Consider the following 19701-nt stretch of genomic DNA (forward strand, 5'->3'; position numbering starts at 1 on the left):
GGCAGGGGCTAAGACCATCCGCTGGCTAGAGCACATGGGGTGTTCCCGGGCTGTGGGATAGACTCCCAGAGCACCTTGGCTATTAGTGTCATGGAGTGGCTGGGATTGCCCTAACTACCATCCGGCCCAGGCGCCCATACTTCTTCCTCTCCATGGCCTGCAGTCCCCTCCATCTTTCTGTGGCTAAGTACTGGGCACATCTGGGTGTGTGCTGGGCCCCAGTGAGCTGACATAAGCTCTGGTGTATGACAGAGTGTGGGGCACCTCAGATCTCCCTCTGGTGCCGCCCAACGGTCCTAAGTGACGGGGTGCTTCTGACTCCATTTCCCATCATTCTGGGGGCGGATGCTCTGGGGGACGGCTCACTGCAGGGCTGAGTTCAGATGCAGATACCCTGAGATCTGAGGCACTCCAAGGGTCAGGGGAGGGAGGGAAATCGATCTGCCAGCTGCTGGGACCAAACACCTGCTTGATCAGACTCTGTGGGGACACGAGAGTATCTGATCATCCCCCATTCAAGCCCTTTGTGGCTCTCTCTCCATTTCCGCGATAGTAACCTCAATGCATCCTATCCCTGGGCCACTGTGCAAGCTGCCTGCATTCTCCATGCTGGGTCTGCTGCATCCGATCTCCACCACAAGGGGCCTGCACACTCTTATAGTCCCCTGGCCAGCTCATGCGCTGATGGAGAGAGGGCTGGGCGCTGCTACTTCCTCTGCAGCCAGGGCTGCCCCTCTGGGCCCAGTGTGCAGGAGCCCTGGCAGAGGTGGTCACTATGGCAGCTTGGCTGGCTGCGATCCCATTCTGACAAGTGACTGGGAGCTGCAATGAGGCAAATGGGGACACTTAGTTCTTTGCACTGGCATGAGCAGGGCTTTTGGGGCTATGTTGGCAGCCTGCACCAGCCCTTCTGGTTCGGGGGGGAGGGGTCTCCCCCTTCCTGGGCAGAGGGAGGGAACTGGCAGACTCTTTATACAGCATGTGCCTTCTCAGAGGCTTCCCATGCCAAGCGCTCTCTGCACTTGGAAAGGGGAACGAGGTGACTATTAGGCAGCTCAGAGACTCAGAGCTAGAAATTCCCTAGCAGATCTGAATCCCTCTCTTTGGGGGAGGCGTAGGAATGTTAGGAGGATCTGCAAACCCTGCTGATGGCAGAGAAAATCCAAAGGGCCCCAGAGACTTGAGACACGCACACACACACAGGAACAACTAAGTGAGACTCAGCCTGGGTCAATATAGATCCTGCAGCTGGGGAAAAATAACCCAAAAGCTCGATCCTCAATGGGAGGGGAACCCAGAGGACAGATTCCTTCCTCCTAGGCTGAGAGAGACTCTGGGGGGATGGGGGAGTGGGGGGAAGCAAACAGGACAGGAGTTTACAATGAGATGTCTGCAAAACACCAGTGATAATCTGGGGGCTGGGTATGCAAAATCCTCAGTCCCAGACTGGGGACTTCAGAGAGACCTCACTCAGATCCTGCACTCAGTGCTGGGGCCCTCAGTCCCAGAGAGCTCTCATTTTGGGGCTGGAGGGGTCAATTTATGAGGCGAGATTAATAAGGCTTTGTCTAGGCTGGCTCGGTGATGACTAAACATGAAGGGGGAAGGTGATGTTTGCAGGTGGAGGAAGGTGATGTTTGCAGGTGGAGGAAGGATGTAAACCCCAAGGAGGGGAAGGAATCTTTAGGGCAGTATTCTGAAATGTAACAAGAGGGGTGGGGTGAGACTAAGAGAGGATATTTTGATTTAACCTCGGGAGATGTCTTGTCACTGAGACATGGATGGGTCTACACAGGACGGGGTGGGACACACAATGCTAGATTGGGACAGAGCCCTAGAGAATGTGATGGAGGGTTTAGATGGGCCCAGGGTTAGATGGGCCATGGGTCTGCTCTGGCACAGAAGGGAGAGGGATACCAGACTGGATGGTCCATCTCCCTGTGGTGGACCCTGTTCATTGGGAATATGTCCACATGGCAGCTGGGAGCGAGCCTGTTAACCTGGGTAGACACTCACGGGTGCTAAAAATAGCTGTGTGGACACACGGCACCAGCAGAGGCTTGGGCTAGCCACCCAAGCTTGGACCTAGGGTATAGGGTGGCTTGAGCTCTGTTGGCTAGCCCGAGCTTCCACTGGTGCTACACCGTGCACACTGCTGTTTTTAGCATGCTAGCTCAGGCCCTGCTAGTGTGCTTCTGTCTGCCCAGGCTGGCAGGCTTGCTCCTACCTGCAGTGTAGACCTACCCCAGTGCTCGCCCCTCAGAATTTGTCAGCTAATGCCTGGAAGCAGCTGGTAGGGGTTGTGGGATCTGGCTGCACTCATGGTTTCTCTAGCTCTGCCAGGAACACTCAGGAGTAGCAACTGCAGGATGCTTGATGCCCAGTACCCGCTTGATTCTCTGAATGGCATCTCACTGAGGCCATGTCTCCACTGGGAAAATGCATTAAGTCCCCCTTAGGATTAACCATGACCAGCTACCATGTTTTAAACACGCCCGCCTTATCCACAGTAAGGGCAAAATTGGGTTGAACATCACATTAGTTCAGACATCATAGTTATGGTGTTTTCTAAAAAGATGCAGTTTCCCAGTGCAGACAAGGCCAGAAAGAGCAGGTCCTGGGACAGGAACCGAACAGACCTTTGCGGCCCTCATGCCCAGGGTGGAATAGGCAGCGGGGCAGCTATGTTGCCCATGGGGAAAATGTTGGTCCTGGTGATAACACGTAGTTTTTCTCTTGCCTGGCCTGCTGTGATGGGAGCAGAGCGTACACACACAGTGCTGGCTGTGCCCTGGAGAGGGGTGGGACACAGCAGAGGAACAACCAGTGTGTGTACATACCGCCTGCCATGCTCACAAGCATCTCTCTTGACACTCTGTGCCCAATGACACTGAAGGGCCTGTACTTCCTGTGCCACATACCCACTGTCTAGAGCTTCTCACGCCAAGCATTGCCAGATGCATGACCTGGCCCCTGGCGCTCCCCAGCCAGGGGGTTAATGTGCCTCTCATTGGTGGGTCAAGTGTGCTAGAATTCATGAGCTCCTCTGGTAACATGGACAGTGAAGATCACAAAGTGAATGTGGGGGGAGTGGGGGAGAGCGTGCAGATGAGAGACCACATGCACAATGTGTAGATAACAAATCCTAGGTAGGTGCAAGGTTTGCTCAGAATTTTCCTGCCAAAGAAAAACAAAATCTGTGTGGGTCCTTGGAGCGGTGCCCTGAGTGCCACTCTAGGGTTGGGGTACAAAAATCCAGATCAGGTTCTTCCTCATCGTTCGTGGCTCGTTCCTTCCTGTGCCTGGAGTTAGCTCCCAAGCTACTGCCCAGGCTTTCCCAGCAGCAGCTGCAGAGTTGGGATTAGCTTGTGGATCCCCCTGAGCAGCCAGATCCTCTGATGCACATGGACAATAGTTGGCTGATGTGGAGGAAGGCTGGGGCAGTGGAGTGGTGGGCTGGAGGAGGGACAGGGCATCTTTGTGCCATGCGCTGTTTACTGTTCCAGCTACAAGGCAGCTTTGTTCTTCTCCTTAGGACACTCTGAATAACAACTCTCTAGGGAAAAAGCACAGTTGGCAGGAGCGGGTGTCCCGGTCATCATCCCCCCTGAAAACTGGTGAGTCCAGGCTCTCAGCAGGAGGCTGCTTCTCTCACTCTCTCCGGTTTTCCTCTTCTGTCTCCTGGCAGTTCCTTCAGTGCCTGAATCTCAGAGGAGCAACTGCAGTCCTGCATCCTCCCAGTGCCCCATCCCTCTGGCCTGTGCCCAGTGAGGTGCGTGCTGCGCTTATCCACAGGCTGATGGAGGCACATTCGGACAGCTGGGAGTTGATTCCCCTCTGCCCGCCCCCTTTTACTGGGTACCTGTCCCCAGCTGGTAAGGTCCTTCCTTTCCTGGTGTCCTGGGAGCTGGTAGAATTCCAGCATGGACCAAAAGTGAGAGATGGACTGTCCTCAGATGTTTTTGTAGCAACCTTGGAGCATGAATAGCTCTTCTGGGGGTAGCGATCAGGAGGCAGAGCCCAGGATAAGCTCCTGTCCCTACTGCGGCCTATGGATATGCAGGAAGGTAATCTGAATATTGTTCAGCTGGCATGGGATGTAGGCTCAGCAGGGAACTCTTCTTGGGCCCATAACCTCAGTCCCAGCCCTGGGCGGGGGAGCTGGCAGCAGCTGTCAATGCAGATGTTTTGGGTGTGTCCTCACTGTGTATCCCAGCACAGAGTGCTCCTAGGCTGCTTGTGCTCTGGATTTGATGGATGGATGTTGCTCTCTTTTTCTCTCTCCCTCTTGCCCACCGCCCAGGTGAGCAGACCCCCCCCCATGACCACGTTTGCCTAAGTGATGAGGTCAATCACCAAAACAGCACAACCTCCACCAAAGATCGGGGCACGTCCACAGAGAGCCCGTGCCGGCGCACGGCTGCCACACAGATCGCCCCTGCCTGTGTTGTGTCCTCCCGGGTGCCTGAGAAGCACCAGGCTGCCGGCCGGCTCCCACCCCACAACCCCAGTGTGGTGGTGGTGACGAGGGGGCCGGAAGCCCACCGGGACCGCATCCGCTACCAGACGGACGTGAGGCTAGAGGCCACCGAGGAGATCTACCTGACACCTGTACAGAAGAACTCGGACCCACTGGAGCCTGAGAAGCCCTTCCTGTCGCAGTCCAGCGAGAACCGCATGTCCATCAGTTCTGACATCGATACCTCCAACTACCCCGCACTGATGGGGAAGCCCAATCCCTCCATCAGCGAGGAGGACGAGGTGTTGGACTACATGTCCTCGCCCGAGAAGATGAGCCTGCCCAGGACCTCGTGCAGCAGCAGCAGCAACGGTGGCTACCGGCATGGGCACAGCCTCCAGAGGGCGTCAGTGAGCTCAGACACCAGTGCCCTCTCTTACGACTCAGTCAAGTACACGCTGGTGGTAGATGAGAACGTGCAGCTGGAATTAGTCAGCCTGAAGCAGTGCTACTCGGGCTACAGCGACGAGAGCGACTCAGCAACCGTCTACGACAACTGCGTCTCCTCGCCCTATGAGTCGGCCATTGGCGAGGAGTATGAGGAGGATGCGCTGAAGCGTGATTCAGTCTGCCTGTCTGAGGACTCCACCCCCGAGGCTGACATCCACTTCTCCAAGAAGTTCCTCAACGTCTTCATGAGTGGCCGGTCGCGTTCCTCTAGTGAGTGCTGAGCCTGGGGGTGGGGGATGGGTGGCAGAGGGCTTTGTAACTGTATTGCAAAGTGATCCTGGTTCCCCCCAACTTCTCCCCCCTCCTGTGGTAACCGGAGTTTTAGTGTCCAGTCAGTACATCTGACTGGATACTGCCAAGTCTCCTTTTCGACTGGACTTTCCAGTTGAAAACTGGACACTTGGCAACTCTACCCATGACTCACAAATTGCAGCAACCTCCACTCTTGTAAATGCTCTACAATCTGAACGGTTACTTGCATTGCTTTGAAATTTGGTGTGCCTCATCGGGGTGCAGGGTAGCGTTAGTAAACCACATTTGAGGTCATTTGACAGAGGGGTTCCCAAATTACAGGTTTCCCCCCAAAAAACATGGGTTAACTTCTGCTGCCTTGTACTGTTAAACAGAGAGGCACTAATGACTGGGTGGGGGAATCACAACAGGCCTCTTGATGACTGTGAACCCATTCTTCTATTAACATAACTAAGAATAAGTTAATTACAAGCCCCTACCTAAGACAAAAGAAGTTTTGGATTTGCATTGCATCAATAGTTTGATCTCTAGATGTGTGCCAAAAAAAAATGTTACCTGCACGGTATAACCTGCTTCAAATAGGATATGCAGCCATGTCCCTCTCCCTGCCCTCCAGAAATACCCCTTTGGCCTCTACCAGGGCTTCCTACCTGTGTCCTCAGCTGGTGAACCATCTGTGGTTTGCTGGCTGAAAGTAGTGTACCAGGGAAAGGGTGAGGCTTATGTAAGTCCCCCACTGGCCACCAGTCATGTCCCCCCAGCTTGAATTTCCCCCTTGGCTCTGCCGCTCATATTATCCCTCCTCCAGAAATACACCCTATCTCCACTAATGCCCTGTTCATATCCTCTGCCTTCGTGGAGTTTGCTGCACGCAAGTCCCGTTCTGATGAACCACAGCCGGTTTGTCAAACAGGGCCTTGCAAGCAGGAAGCCTCCACTGGTTCTCCAGCTCTCGGGGACATTAGTGGAGACCAGGGTCATTTCTGGGTGGTACGGCTGGGGTGAGGAATGTGATGACTCCCATCTCATTTCTGGCCTTTGAGGTGCTTGAGGAAATTGCCCACCTTTACCCCACTACAGCTCTGCTGTCCAGTTCACTGGCCGGGACTCAGCAGAGAATCTGAGTACAACTGGGGCCAAGCCCACTTTATGGAGGCCAAACTCTGGTCACTTAATTCTCCTGTGATCTAGTCTCCTCCTGCGACTTCTGTACAGAGTCCGCCTGCATGGCCAGTTCCATAGCGCTCCCCACCTGCCCCATGCAGGAGCTACAAGGGGTTTCCTTTCTCCACTTGATAGTTGCTCAGTGTCACCTATGCAAAAGCAGCTTGTGGGCCTCAGTCCTTTTGTACACAAAGCCACCAGCTAACCTGTCTCTGATTTGGCCCCCTTGAGCAGCCCAAGATGGAATGGGCTCAGGAGAATTGAATTCCCAGTGCTGCCCAGGGCAGGGCTGGGGCGTGCTGTGAGGAAGCTGGCTTTGCTGCCTGGGCTGTGCCTGTTTCTAAAGGCCTTTGGGCGCGAGTGCCTTTCACCAGTGTCACACTCAAGGGCTTTCTGGAGCTTTGTGCCAGGCTGAGTTCTCTGGTCCCCAGCTGGGCATGAGGAGAGACACAGTTCTACCAGACACACCTCTCTCTCCTAGCTGGCATTGACATGCCAGTCCTGAATGTAGCACCCCCTGCTGGGGATACCACATAAGGGAACCCTGAAGTACATGCTAGGGCACAGCTGCTCCCAAAGTGGGTCCTGAGAACAGTTTCCCTCACTCATCCCCCTAGAGACTGTAATGTTGCCCTTTGCATACACAGGTGCGGAATCATTTGGGCTGTTCTCCTGTATGATCAATGGGGAGGAGCAGGAACAGACTCACCGCGCTGTCTTTAGGTGAGTGTAGACACACCCTACACCCCAGTCCAGTCAGCCTTTCTTCCCAGAGAGCTTGTTCTGCCTCTAGCCCAGAAGATGGGGGAAGGGGGGACTTCCTCACAACAGCTGCTGCTCTGTGCCTGGCTGTACTGAGCCCAGTCCAAACCTCTGCTTCCCTTTCACCAACACGCTTCTGGGGGAGGGGGAGCACCAGTGACCAAACTCTTGTAATTGGCCTGTATCTGTCTCAATTCCAGCTGGTGCACAAGCTAAGCAGCATCAAGCCTGGTCACTACTGGGATGGGAGACCTCCAAGGAAATCTGGAAGTGCTCTGGGCGATCCAATAGGGCCCCTTTTCAGTGCTAACCTCAAAGGTCCAGGATGGTATTGAGGGCACTGTGCTGTCTGTAGATTATAACCCTCATGGTCATTAGGGATGCTCGAGCTCTTTACTCAAGCCCCAGTGTGCTGGCCAGTTGCAGCTCTGGGGAAGCCATTTTGCCTGTTTCTGTTGGACAGTGTGTGATAAATGTTGCATTCACATGCAGTATCTTTGGGGCTTGTAGGTATGAAATCTATGAATGGTTTAGGTATGATTGCCTTCCACTTGCCGGGGGAGAGTTACCACAGCTCCAACAGGAACTAAAATCAGTGGGGGGTGATTAAGGCAAGTCATGGAGAGTAAACAACTCTAAAGAGATACCATCCTCTGCAGTGGTTTGTATATACTGCTTCAAACTGACTTTTCCAGAGACCAGGAGACACAGAGGGCTTTTGGTATAAAAGGCTGAGCTTGAACTGACTCCGGGCTTTCTTTCTAATCGAGCAAGTGGACAGGACCTTCTGTCCAAGGGGTCCCCAACCCTTTTGGAAGGGTTGGAAAGACTTTGGCCTACTAGGGCCCCATATGATTGATAGCTGACTCCTGGTATGGTTAGTGTGTGATTAAATCAGTTTGTTGTTTTTACTATGTTTTCTCTATAATGCTTTTAACATAAAAATAAATGGGCTTGCTTAGAAAGAGCTGTGTGTTAACTTGTAGCTGCTAGCGATGCACTGCTCAACAGCCCTTGGGGAGAGACAGCAATGCACAGGCACTGGCCATTAGATAGACTGGCTTGCTGGGGATATCACAGGGTAAGGGCAGGGAGATGTGCAGCCTTAAAATCCCTGGGCAGAAGGGAGTGGGACAAGGGCCCTTTAAATCGCTGCTGGAGCCCCAGGCAGTGTGGGCCAGGCACCGCGGATGGGCTGGCTGGGGGATGCTGACCCCAGACCCCGCCACTTCTGCCTGAGGCCCTGCCCCTTCAGGGGCCAGAGCCGGCCCTCGTACCGGTAAGTGTTGAATGTTACTTTCACCCCTGGGTGATGGCTGGAGACCTGACCAGGCACTCTGGAGTGGACCATGGACAGGGGTTGGGGGGATATACAGTTGCAGTTACCCTGAAACTGTGGCACAGAGGATTCTCCATCTCTCCCTGTCCCTAGCTGCTAGGCAGTGTTATAGCTGCTAGGCAACCAGTGCTCCTGGTTGGCAAAGTGCTGGTGACTTCCCCCCTCAGGTTTGTGCCTCGTCATGCGGATGAGCTGGAGCTGGAGGTGGACGACCCTCTGCTGGTGGAGGTGCAGGCAGAAGATTATTGGTACGAGGCCTACAACATGAGGACAGGCGACCGGGGCATCTTCCCTGCTTACTATGCGATTGAGGTCACCAAGGATCCTGACCACATTACAGGTACTGGGCCCCTCTCTACAGCTCGCATGTTGCCTCCCAATCCTGACCTACAGCATGCCCTTGCTATTCCAGCCTATGGCCTCTCCTGAGCAGAGATTGCCAGTCTTGCTGGGGTGGAGAGATGATTATGTTGTGCACAAACTTCAGCTAAGAAGTGAATAGAGACCTAGCCAACTTCTGTTCATAGCTCTGTGTCCCAGGACCTCTGCCTGGAACTTTAGGAAAGGTGCATCCCTAGCCCTGGGATGCTATGGGTGTTTGCGTGTTCTGTGGATGTGCACAGATGCCAGGGAGGGGGTGTGCGCATGTGTGTGTGCACATGCTTGCACTGATGCTGTGTGGGGGGTGGCAGTATGCACTGATATGGGGAGGGGATTGCACATTCTCATCTGCTTTGCACATTATCTTTCAGCCCTGACCAAGAACAGTGACTGGATGGATCAGTTCCGGGTGAAGTTCCTTGGCTCAGTCCAGGTTCCATATCACAAAGGCAATGATGTGCTGTGTGCGGCTATGCAGAAGGTACAGCAGCCCCTGAGTCCTGGCCTCCAACGGGGGCAAAGAACCTATATTCCTACCTGCAGAGCAAAGGGCTTTCTGGGAAGATCTGGGAGCAAGGCGATAATTTCCCTGGGGATGGGAGGGGGCCGAGACCTCATTTGGGGGAACGAGGGCAGTAAGTACTCATGTGATTTGTGGGTGTGATAGTCTGTCCCTTTGTCTCCTCCCAGATCGCCACCACCCGCCGCCTCACTGTGCACTTTAACCCACCCTCCAGCTGCATCCTGGAGATCAATGTGCGAGGAGTCAAGATTGCTGTGAAATCTGATGATTCCAAGGAGCAGAACAAGGTAACAGGCCTCCCGACCCTCAGTTCTGCTCACATACATCTCCAGGCTATCCTTGCTTCACCTGATCACATTCTCAATGCCCAGCATATCACCCTTCAATCACAGCTCCACATTAGCTCATGCCCACTAAAATAAAGACAATATTCTTATAGAAGCCATAAGAGATCCCTGATTTGCACCTCTCCCTGATTGGTTGTTCCTGGACCCTAGAAATGTACCCTGAGGGGTTGAAATGTATATAGTAGGATCCACCCATCCCAAACACAACAGGATCTACTCTCCCAGGGCTGTGGGATCCACCTCCCAGGGCCCTAGCTTCAAGTCCAGCCTCCAAGCCCCTGAGGGGAGCAGAATCCCCCTGCCCACCAGGGCCTAACACTGAGGTCCATCCTCCCAGCCAATGGGTGCACTACTTCACTGCAATGTTAGTGAGCTGAGCTGCTCTCATAATCTGTGAGCTGTTTCTAAACCCTTCTGCTGCTATTTTGAGTGCTGCTCTTGGATCTGAGCAGCAAAGCTCTTTAGATGGACATTGGAGGCTTCTGATTAGCGTTCTGCATAAGTAGCCTACGCAGAGCCTACAAGAGGCAGGTGCGGAGCCACATGAGGCCTTTAGGCAAAGCCATTCAGAAAGCCTTCCCAAATGGCGATGCAGTTTCCCTGCTGGAGTAATTCAAGGGTGCCAGGTACTAGCAGCCTGGATTTTACTCAGACTGTTTTTAAGGGACACTGCCAACTTGATTATTTTTAAAACTAATATTTAAAAATTCCAGTTTCTAATAGGACCCCTTTAAACAGTCAGGCCTGAGTGATGGATTTAATTCCTGTTATTATTTTGCATTCCCATTGTGCCTAGGAGCCCTGTTCAGGGACCGGGAACCCTTTATGCTGGGTGCTGTACAAAGAGAACAAAAAGCTGGTCTCTGCCCCAAAGAGCTTACAAGCTAAATATAAGATGAGACCTGAGATGGACACAGACAGACGGGGGAATACAGGGAAACAATGAGGCAACATTGGTCGACATGCTAGGCAGTGGTCTCAGCACACCAGGAGCCTGACTGTTGTCAGGTTTTTGGTAGGTGTCACAGCAGAGGAGTTTTAAGGTGGATAATGACTTGAGTTAGTTTTGTGGGTGTTCACGGGGAGCTCCTCCAAATCAGATGGGGCAGCATGGGAGAAAGTGCAAAGGTACTTGTTTGAAAATGTAACAGGTGAGCAATGCAGCATTGTGAATGGATGTGAGCAGGGCAAGGTTGCATGAGAGCCTGGAGGAGCGTTTTAACTGTGGGAAAGGCCCTAGCTTAAGAGATGTTAAATTATATACATACATATAACTGCTTTTCTGCTCCCTGGCTGGGGTTTATAAAGGTCTTTTCAGCAAGCGAAAAACGGACTATACAGGGCAAACAGTGACACTGATGCTAAAGGTGCTCTCAAATGCACAAAGGAAACACAAAGGAACTGAGCAAGAGCTCTGTGTAAGCTCAAAGCTTGTCTCTTTAACCAGAAGTTGGTCCAATATAAGAGATGACCTCACCCACCTTGTCTGTCTCACACACACAAGAAAATGCTATGCCCGCTGTGAATGCTAATAGCTGTCAGTGATGGGAATCATGAGCCTAACCTGTAACAAGAGCAACTATAGTTCTTCCCAGAAGAGATGTGATTTCACAAGTAGACAGTGCCTCTTGCAAGTTCATGCCAGGGAGAGGTTCAAGCTACTAACTAGAGCCAGGAATCATGGCTACAAATGCTGAGCAAGTTTCCCCCAGCTCTGACAAGGTACCTCAGCCCTCGCTCACAACACCCCCTGAAATTCCAGTCCCAGGTGCCGTGCACAGCCTTGCTCATGCACCTCAGTCCTGATATGTTATCCCAGTCCTGGACCCACTTCCCGCAGCCCTGGTCATGCCTCCCCAGTCCTGACCTGCAACACCTTGCTGTATTGCAGTCCAGACCTCCCCAAAAGCAGTCACCAATTGTGTCAAATTGTATGGAGGTTTGTGATGGGCAGAAATGGGGTCAGGCCAAGAGACACTTTCATGTGGGACCTGATTCTGGATCTCCATGGGTGAGAGATGGGCAGCATGTTACCCTCCTGCGCCCCATAGAGACAGCCCTGTATCACCCTACCAGTGCAGGCTGAGTCTGACAGCTCTTTTCTCTGTCCCACAGGGTAATAAATGTAGCCACTTTTTCCAGCTGAAGAACATTTCCTTCTGTGGATACCATCCAAAGAACAACAAGTGAGTGCCCACAGGCCCAAGGCTCCATGATCCTGATCCTGGGGGAGAGAGGCCTCCTTTCCTTCTCAGCCTGCTCTCTACTTATAGACTCAGTTGTGTTCCCTGGCAGCAAGGGTGGGAGAGGGGGGTATTCCAGCTGTCATCATCTTCTTCCTCCTCCTCCTCCCTATGGGTTTCCCTTCCCTGTAAATGCTACCCACTTTTCCCTGCAGCTCCAGGCATGGACCAGCCCTGGGAGTTCGATGCTTTCTGCCCCAGGGTCTTGGGAGGGTTAAAAGGTATTTGCAGTGGGTTCCAAAGATGGGGCTAGGAAGATGCAGTGAGTGATCGTTATTGGACCAAAGCTGAGTCACTGGACAGAGGAAGGGTTTTTCCTGTGGGTAATTTTCCCCATTTCACTGTGCCCAGAGCTGGGCATTTGCACAAGCGTCACAAGTGACTCTTTGGGGTCCTTCTTTCTTGGGGCTCCCCAGCACAATTTTGTCCCCCTGCCACCAGAATTAGAGTGGCTGGATCCCAGTTTCCATGCCCTTCCCACCCCCTCTGCACTTCCCAAAGGGTAAGGCAGGCCCTGCTGTGAATACTTCCTGGCTCCTGGGCTGTTGCTCTAATGGGGCATACAGCCTGAGCGGTGGGCAGACCTTCCTCTGCACCACAGCCCTGTGCGTGGCCTTCACTCCAGCCTCACCTGCTCTCTTCTCTCCCAGATATTTTGGGTTTATCACCAAGCACCCAGCTGACCACAGATTTGCCTGTCACGTCTTCGTCTCAGAGGAGTCCACCAAGCCGCTTGCAGAGTCTGTAGGGTGAGTCCAGGGTGGGCTGGCGGAGGGGATAGATTTCTTTCTTCTCTCGGGCAGCAGTTTCTAGTCCCTGCTCCAGGCTCCATTTTCTGCCTTAATTATGAGACTAGGCTGGGCTGTTCACTGGGGTGCTGCTGCCTTGAATTGTGGTGCTCTGTCCTGCTATGGACCCTGGGCTACGGACTGGAGCCGCACAGCTGAGCTGGGAGTGGGGAGCTCTGGTTGGGGCAGCCAGAGAGAGTGAGGATTAGGTTACTTAAACCCCCAAGTATTTTCCATGGCAGTTTGGCGCTGTGTAGAGAAGATCTGGAGGCTGACGTCCTCTAGGGATAGGGGCCAGTTAAAGCAAGACTGCTGTGCAGTGGCTTTGTGACTTGGACACTGGACCAGAGCCAACAACTGATTTCACAGGAGGCCCCAACCAGCTGAGGCATTGTATGGTGATAACTGTTGCCTGGGGCTGGGTTGGAGCAGGTGCCCTAGAGGTAAAAGGCTCTGGATCCCAATCCCCTGAGCCGCATCAGATTGGAGAAATTGCCCAGACAGGTTTGGAACTGCTGCTGTGTGTCGCTGAGTGCCACACAAATGCTCTCAATAGCGACACCACGTGGCTGACCTGAGTCCTTCTAGCTACTCCGTGGTGGGGCCTATGGATCTGTGTCCCTGCCATTTCCCCACTGCTGTGCGATGTCAGGTGAATGGTTCAAGGATAGATCTGGCCTCTGCGCCGCCATTCACACACACTGCCGCGGGGGGAGGAGCAAAGGATGGAGGGTTGCAGGACTGCCACGGGCTAAGACCTTTGTCTTCTTATTGCCCAAGAGCTTTACAGCCCCCTGGAATCCTGGGAGTGGCCAGCAAGAACAGACTGCTTCAGTAACCCTCTATGACAGGAACAGGGGCCGGCAACAAGCCTGTGCTGGGTTAAAGGGAACCAAACCCCAACAGCATTGAAACAAGCCCCAGGGGCTCTTGGGGACAGGATGTGCAAACTTCACAGAGGAGTAGACAGGGATGTGTAGGAGACTGAGGGATTGTCCCCAAAAGGAAAGGGCAGAGACCATCACTGGAGACATTCCAGCGGGGCTGACAGAACCTTGGGAGATAGAAGTAGCGGCCAATCCTGCCCTAGGGGATAGACTAGAAAGCACCTAATGGGGTCTTTCCAGCTCCAGTTTCTAGAACTCTGTGAAAATAAATCCCTGAATTCTGCTAGGGGCTGAAGGCCTGTTCAGAATCCCTGACCAAAGAGGGGAGTGTGCATGCAAGGTACACGCGGCTTGGTAGGGGAGCTGCCAGTGCACTGAGTGGCAGCCGCGCCTCAGCCTGCTCTCTGCTCTGTCTGTTGCAGGAGGGCTTTCCAGCAGTTCTACAAGGAGTATGTGGAGTACACCTGCCCCACAGAGGACATCTACCTGGAGTAGGGACTGGGCCGAGCACCCTTCTGTACAGACAGGGCCAGCGAACTCGCCCATTCCCCATCATGCATGGACAAACTGCTTTGACACTGGAGGAGGAACAGAGCTGGGGATGGCTCCCTTGGTGCATGGAGCACTACCTCTTTTCAGGACTCTCCTTCCTCGGGCTGGGGTTGGGGGCTGGGAGGGGGAGGGGCTGAAAAATGGGGTTTATTGTAAAATACTCTTTTAGTTTATTATATTGAAGGAGCAGCACGGCTGTGGGCTCTGAAGGGGGAACAGGCAGCCTGGGGCAGGAATGCAGCTGTGGCACTGGAGTTGGCCTAGGACAGAGCAGCCCTGCCACTGTGTAAGTGAGAGGGCTGGCCTGGTGTGATGAGAGCACTCCTCCTCCTCCCTCCTGGGTGCTAGAGCGAGGACTCCTCCCAGCTCCTGGGCTGCCTTGCAGCCTTAGCCAGCTTTCTCCAGCTCCCTTTCTTGGTCCCTCAGGTTGATTTTTAACTCCAGGGCAGCATTGGCCTCGCACTGTGAAGCCACATCAGCTGCTGAGAACAGGAGCTAATAGGAACAGGTCAGCCCAAGCCCTGACTGAGGGGGAAGGGGATAGCTCCACTCCACCCCCTGAGGGGCAGGGGGCATGGGCATGGCAGAGAGGGGCAACTGCTAAAAGCCTTGGAACCACTTGATGGGTACCACATGGAAGATGGACTCACCCCTGCACTCATCCCAGGAGGGAAGAGCAGCCTGGTTTGTAGCCTCCCTGCCATTCCCACCCAGACATCCTGAGAACCCTCTGCTTTCCAGGGGTGAATATTAGCCTGGGCTGAGACTATGGGGCCCTATTTCTCCTCCGTGTAGAGGAGTGAGTTTGAGGAGAAGGAGCGGGGAGCAGAAGAGTCAGTGCCCTCACATCCTGTAAAGGTGGGAGGGGGACAGTTCCTCTGGGGCCCCCTGCCCTTCAGTCTCCAGGTTGTAGGGAACTCCTCTGCTCCTCACCCCACCAGCTGTGGGTGCCAGTGGCTGTGGGCTATTTGCATACTGGGATGCACGTTTGAAAGTGTGAGATGCTGAGAGGCAGCGGCTCTGGTCCATCTGCAGGGGGATGAGCACAACATGAATTCTTTCCCAGCCTCCGCGATGGCAGTGGCTCCACAGAGGGGGAGAGGCAGCAGGAACCTGAGAGACGAGCTGGGGCCCTGAGACAAGAGAGGGAGCAGCAAGGGGCTCAGGACTGCAGTGAGCTGTGCTAATATCTAGGGGATGACACTTCTCCCCTCCAGTCTAGGTCTCTGGCCTTCAGCTGGATCCGCTGTGGTGGCAAAACTATTAAACATAAAGTTTCATGGAGTTGCTCTACATGTCTCTGTGTGTCACACCAGAGCGCTGGGCAAGGCCTGCAGCTCCTCTGTCACAGCCTTGCTACATGAGCATCCTGCCCCCACCCCATTTTCTCCTTCCCAGGGGCCTCTTCACCCCTCAGAGAGTCCCACCCAGCACCTCAAGCCCAAGGGAGATTGAGTGTCATGGCAGAGCAGCTTACCTGGCAGCCGGGGGACTGCACAGAATGGCTTTCTATGATTGAGCGATCTCAGTTCTCTGTGCCTGGGATCCCCACCCACCTCAACACTCAGGCGGAGACAGGTAGCCTTCATTAGAGGGTAGGAGTAATTTTAGGGACTTCATCTTCAGCTACACTGTTTCCAGCAGCTGAAGAAACATTCAGGGGACTGAGGGCAGTAGTCTGGAGTAGTGGCAGCCCTCTGCCTTCACCTTCCCCACCCCCACCCCAACAGCCATCACTGAGCAGACCCTCAGTCTGTCTTGCTGTACAGCGCACCTTTATAAAGCAGCTAGTGCACAGGGCCAGAGCTGGAGTCCCTAGCCCATGGGGCTCATGGAGACTCCACAAGTCCCTGGGCAGCTCACAGGACATTGTCATAATAATACTCTGCCAAATCTGACTCATCCCGCTTGCTCTTGTGTGCGTGGTGCAGGCCAGCAGGCTGCTTCCGGGGTGCTCGAGTCTGGAACTGGGGGTGCTTCGGTTTAATGCCATAATCTATGGAAGGACAGAGAGCTGGTGATGGAGAGGGGAAGACACTCAAGGCCCAAAACAGCCTCTGTTGTGGGGAAACTGCCTGCAGCCACTAATGATCCAAGTTTGGGTCCAGCACTCACATGTACCCCCCCCCCCCCTCCCCGGGATGTGCTGTGTGCTTTTGGGAACTATGAAAAGTAAGCCTGGGCTGTGGCAGCCCCCCAGTCAAGGCTGCTCCTAGAGCAGTGCAGCCATCACTCTGCAGTAGCACAATAGCAGCCAGCAACAGCAGGTGCCTGGTAAGTGTCCATGCACAGGGAGGGGAAATCACTGCAAACGAGGAGGGGCAATTGGCACTGGCTGGCTTCTCAGGGGCTTTCCCCACAGCCTGGCCAGCTGAACTATGGCAGGGGGTGGGGCAGTTTGGACTCATGGCTAGCTGCCTATAGAGAGACAGGCTGCTGAGGAGAGGGCTTGGCCGCTGGGTGAGCCATAGCTGCAGTGATGGGAGACCCTGCTGGCTAAGTGAGGCTGCCTCTCACCTGAATTAGCCTTTGAAATAGTAATCTCCTACCACTCCAGGGCTTGCAGTGGCATTAGGAGGGTGAGCTGAGGCTTTGAAGTGGACCATTTATGCAGCAAACCAGGCTCTTCCATGCTCACAGGAGGGGAAGGGGGAAAGCCTGCTTGCCCCTGGAAGCAGGAGCCCTGCACAGGGCAAGTCCCAAGCCTCAGGCTTACAACCCTGAGTGGCAGCGACTGGTCTCCACAGACCTATGCCTGGGAAACAGTGAGCTGTGAGCCCCTGAGGAAGCCACTGTCCTTCCCCCACCCCACTGCATAGTAAGCCTTCCTGTCGCATTCCCTGGCTGTGGGGACTTGGCTTTGATGGTGCAGGAGGCAGTGCACCTGCTGTGTGCACTGAGGAGGCTGGATGGGAACTGTCCATGTCCCCCATGACAGCATGTTAGAGCAGAGTAAGTTGGTACCATCCACCAGGCCGAAGTGCTGCTGTGGGAGCTCCAGGGGAGCAGAGAAATCCTCAGGGACTGAGTCGCTGAGCCTGCAATAGAAATGCATGGTCAGGGGAGCAGGACCCTCCCGGGGCTGATGAATTCACTAGTCTCCTCCCAGTGGCAGGGCTGGGGCTGCCTGCATATTTCCAGTTGAAGCTCAGCCTGGGTTCTGGCCACAGGTCTTAGGGTGCTGGGCATAAAAGACAGCAGCTGGGCTGGAATGAGACGGTGGGTAATTGCACTTGGCCTAGGCTCAACTTAGCCTGTTAGCGCTTAAATGGTGGCGCAGAGCCAGGGCTCCAGGAAACAGGCTGATTTGGCAGGTTACATGCATTTGACGCTTGCCCTTAATGTGGACAGGGTGACTTGTGCATTGGCTTCCCTCAGTAAGGACAGGTGCATTTTACAGCTTGCGGTGTTGCAGCGACAGAGGCAGGCGCTGAAGGAAAAGGCACCCCCTGGAATGAGATGTGGGGGAAGGTTTATGGTGCAGCAGATAGGCTGTGCACACGCTGGCTCTTCTGCATGGTTCAAACGACAATTCCCACTGCTTTGGCCTAAGCTTTGAGTATCCAGCTCACCTGCGCCAATTCCCAGCTGTGGAGGAGTGGGCTCAGCTCATGCCTGAGGCTCCTGCATGTGTTGTAGGGCAAGCACCGGGGGAGGAGAGAGTGGGCACAAACATTGCAGGGGCCATGTTACCTTTGAGGAAGTGGCACAGGGAACACAGCCCCCAGCAGGAGTGGCAGCAGCAGGTGCAGCTTCATAGGCCCAACCCAACTACGCTGTGTCCTCGCAGAAGCAGGATGGACTCAGCCTATCCTCCTTTTCTTTCATTGGTTGTCATTGATGGAACATAATGACATCATGAGGCCCTACAGTGACATCATAAAAAGCGTGAACCCATGAGGTATCACTTGCACTGCTAGCAGGAGTGCTGGGTAACACAGCAGGAGACACTAGCAGAAGGCGAGGCCCGGAGGTAGAGCAGTAGAGAAGCATGGCAATGACTAGCAAGCTGGAGCTGATGCAGGTGTTAGGGCAACTACATAGGTGTCTGCACAATATTATCCCTTTTGAATTTAATTGTGATGACAACATAGCCATCTACCCCATTTGGCCTCCTCAATGCACCTACCACCTCACACCACAGCAGCCCACGGAGGCTTTGAGAGACTCTGAGGGCAGGACCCAGCACAGAGCCAGCCCCCTAAGCTAATTTAAAAAGGATATCTCCTGCAGGAGCAGCTCTTAGACCGCTGCTCATCACATGCAGCTCAGGATCCCGAAGATCTTCCTGACACAGAGCAATCCATTACCTCCACACCTAACCTAAGCATCCTCCTGGGCTCTCCTCAGGCTGGCACTCTAGCTGGAGGAAAAGCGGGTCTAGGTAAGTGTGGCATTGGCAGTCACAAAAGCACAGCTCATGCTGTGTAGTCTCCACTGGATCCCCCACCATTCTGGTAGAGTTCAGAATTGCCCTCCTCATGTTTAACTCCCTAAATGTTTGCCTCAAAGCCTTTATCTCTTCCCACAATCTGCATCTTCTCTGCAGTTTCCCTATCTCCATCCATCTCATTGTAGAGTCTGCCTAGGCTGGGTGAAGTCCTCTTTTCTCTCCCTTCACTAGGAGCCTCTGGACTGATTGGAGCATATTCCCCAGCCCATGGCTCCATGCTGCTGCAGCCTAGACCACATGCTGTCACTTCCTCCTGCCGTGTAGTACTTGAAGTATACTGGATGAATGATGCTATCCAAACTGGCTGGCCTGTATTGGAGCAGCCGTGAGGTCCGGGTTTTCTCGCTGCTCCATCTGATAGCCCTGCAGGGAATACAGCTGCTTCTGCTCCATTACAGTCTCTGCTCCAAGCACTCCCGTGAGAAGCCCAAGCTGTACGTGTTGCACACCCACCACTGTAGTGTCAGGGGCCCCGAGGCCAGTTTAAGGAAGAGCATTATCCTCACCCAGTTCAGCCCCTATTCTGTGCCCCCCTCTGTGAAATGACTTCTTGCTGAGGTGTCATTCTGGGTGTTGATAACTAGTGGGGGAACTACTCAAGGACTCCTGCTGGGTGAAAGTTGCCACAAAGGGAAGAGCTGGTGAGACTATAAGATGGTTATGATACACTGAGCTCAGTGAGAGACTTATGGGAGCTGCTCAGACTCTACCAAGCCCACGGTTCCTCTCTTGTCAGGGTATTCCCTAGAGAGAGAACAAAGGGGCGTTGGCAGGGCAGGCCTGGAAGAGCAGCAGGGTGGCTGGGCATGACTGAGACTGCATCATCAGAGCCGGGCATGGGAAACCCAGGGCTAGAACACACCTCACACTCCAGGGCCAGATGTTCTGTAGTTCTGTGAATGGGAGTCTATCCCCCCGGCTGCTCCGTGCATAGTTCTGGCAGAACAGTGCTGCATTTCCCTCTACCATTCCTCAGCCAGCAAAGATACTAACCCCCCCCCCCCCCCCCATTTCTTTAGTTGCTCTAGGGCTCAGCTGGGC

At 54.0% G+C, this 19701-nt stretch overlaps 2 protein-coding genes across 7 annotated transcripts in view; one reads left to right on the plus strand and one right to left on the minus strand.

Annotated features, from left to right (window-relative positions):
• Window positions 1-15491, plus strand: part of MAPK8IP1 (mitogen-activated protein kinase 8 interacting protein 1) — a 47726-nt gene extending 32235 nt beyond the window's left edge. For all 6 annotated transcript variants that reach the window (XM_054028680.1, XM_054028676.1, XM_054028678.1 and 3 more), the window contains 9 exons: window positions 3536-3617; window positions 4304-5179; window positions 7033-7108; window positions 8654-8826; window positions 9239-9348; window positions 9558-9677; window positions 11853-11923; window positions 12631-12729; window positions 14078-15491. In XM_054028680.1, the coding sequence (XP_053884655.1) occupies window positions 3536-3617; window positions 4304-5179; window positions 7033-7108; window positions 8654-8826; window positions 9239-9348; window positions 9558-9677; window positions 11853-11923; window positions 12631-12729; window positions 14078-14150 (1680 nt within the window). In that variant the 3' untranslated portion in view covers window positions 14151-15491. The remainder of the gene's footprint in view (window positions 1-3535; window positions 3618-4303; window positions 5180-7032; window positions 7109-8653; window positions 8827-9238; window positions 9349-9557; window positions 9678-11852; window positions 11924-12630; window positions 12730-14077) is intronic.
• A 128-nt stretch (window positions 15492-15619) lies between these two features.
• Window positions 15620-18271, minus strand: FREY1 (Frey regulator of sperm-oocyte fusion 1). The gene is made up of 3 exons (XM_054027864.1): window positions 17901-18271; window positions 17172-17245; window positions 15620-16203 (listed from the first exon to the last, which is right to left on the minus strand). Exons 1-3 carry the CDS (start codon window positions 17963-17965, stop codon window positions 16067-16069), a joined length of 276 nt encoding a protein of 91 aa, XP_053883839.1. The 5' UTR covers window positions 17966-18271; the 3' UTR covers window positions 15620-16066.
• Window positions 18272-19701: the final 1430 nt, after the last annotated feature.

This window comes from Malaclemys terrapin, chromosome 4 (genome assembly GCF_027887155.1).
Source record: "Malaclemys terrapin pileata isolate rMalTer1 chromosome 4, rMalTer1.hap1, whole genome shotgun sequence".
Lineage (NCBI taxonomy): Eukaryota > Metazoa > Chordata > Testudines > Emydidae > Malaclemys > Malaclemys terrapin.

What these genes read in the sequence shown, in the direction of transcription:
- FREY1 (XM_054027864.1), bottom strand. Translation starts at nt 17,965, where the DNA reads ATGAAGCTGCACCTGCTGCTGCCACTCCTGCTGGGGGCTGTGTTCCCT. An exon ending in CCTGTGCCACTTCCTCAAAG is followed by an intron (nt 17,246 to 17,900) that starts GTAACATGGCCC and finishes TTTCTATTGCAG; the next exon opens with GCTCAGCGACTCAGTCCCTG. An exon ending in GCACTTCGGCCTGGTGGATG is followed by an intron (nt 16,204 to 17,171) that starts GTACCAACTTAC and finishes GTCCTTCCATAG; the next exon opens with ATTATGGCATTAAACCGAAG.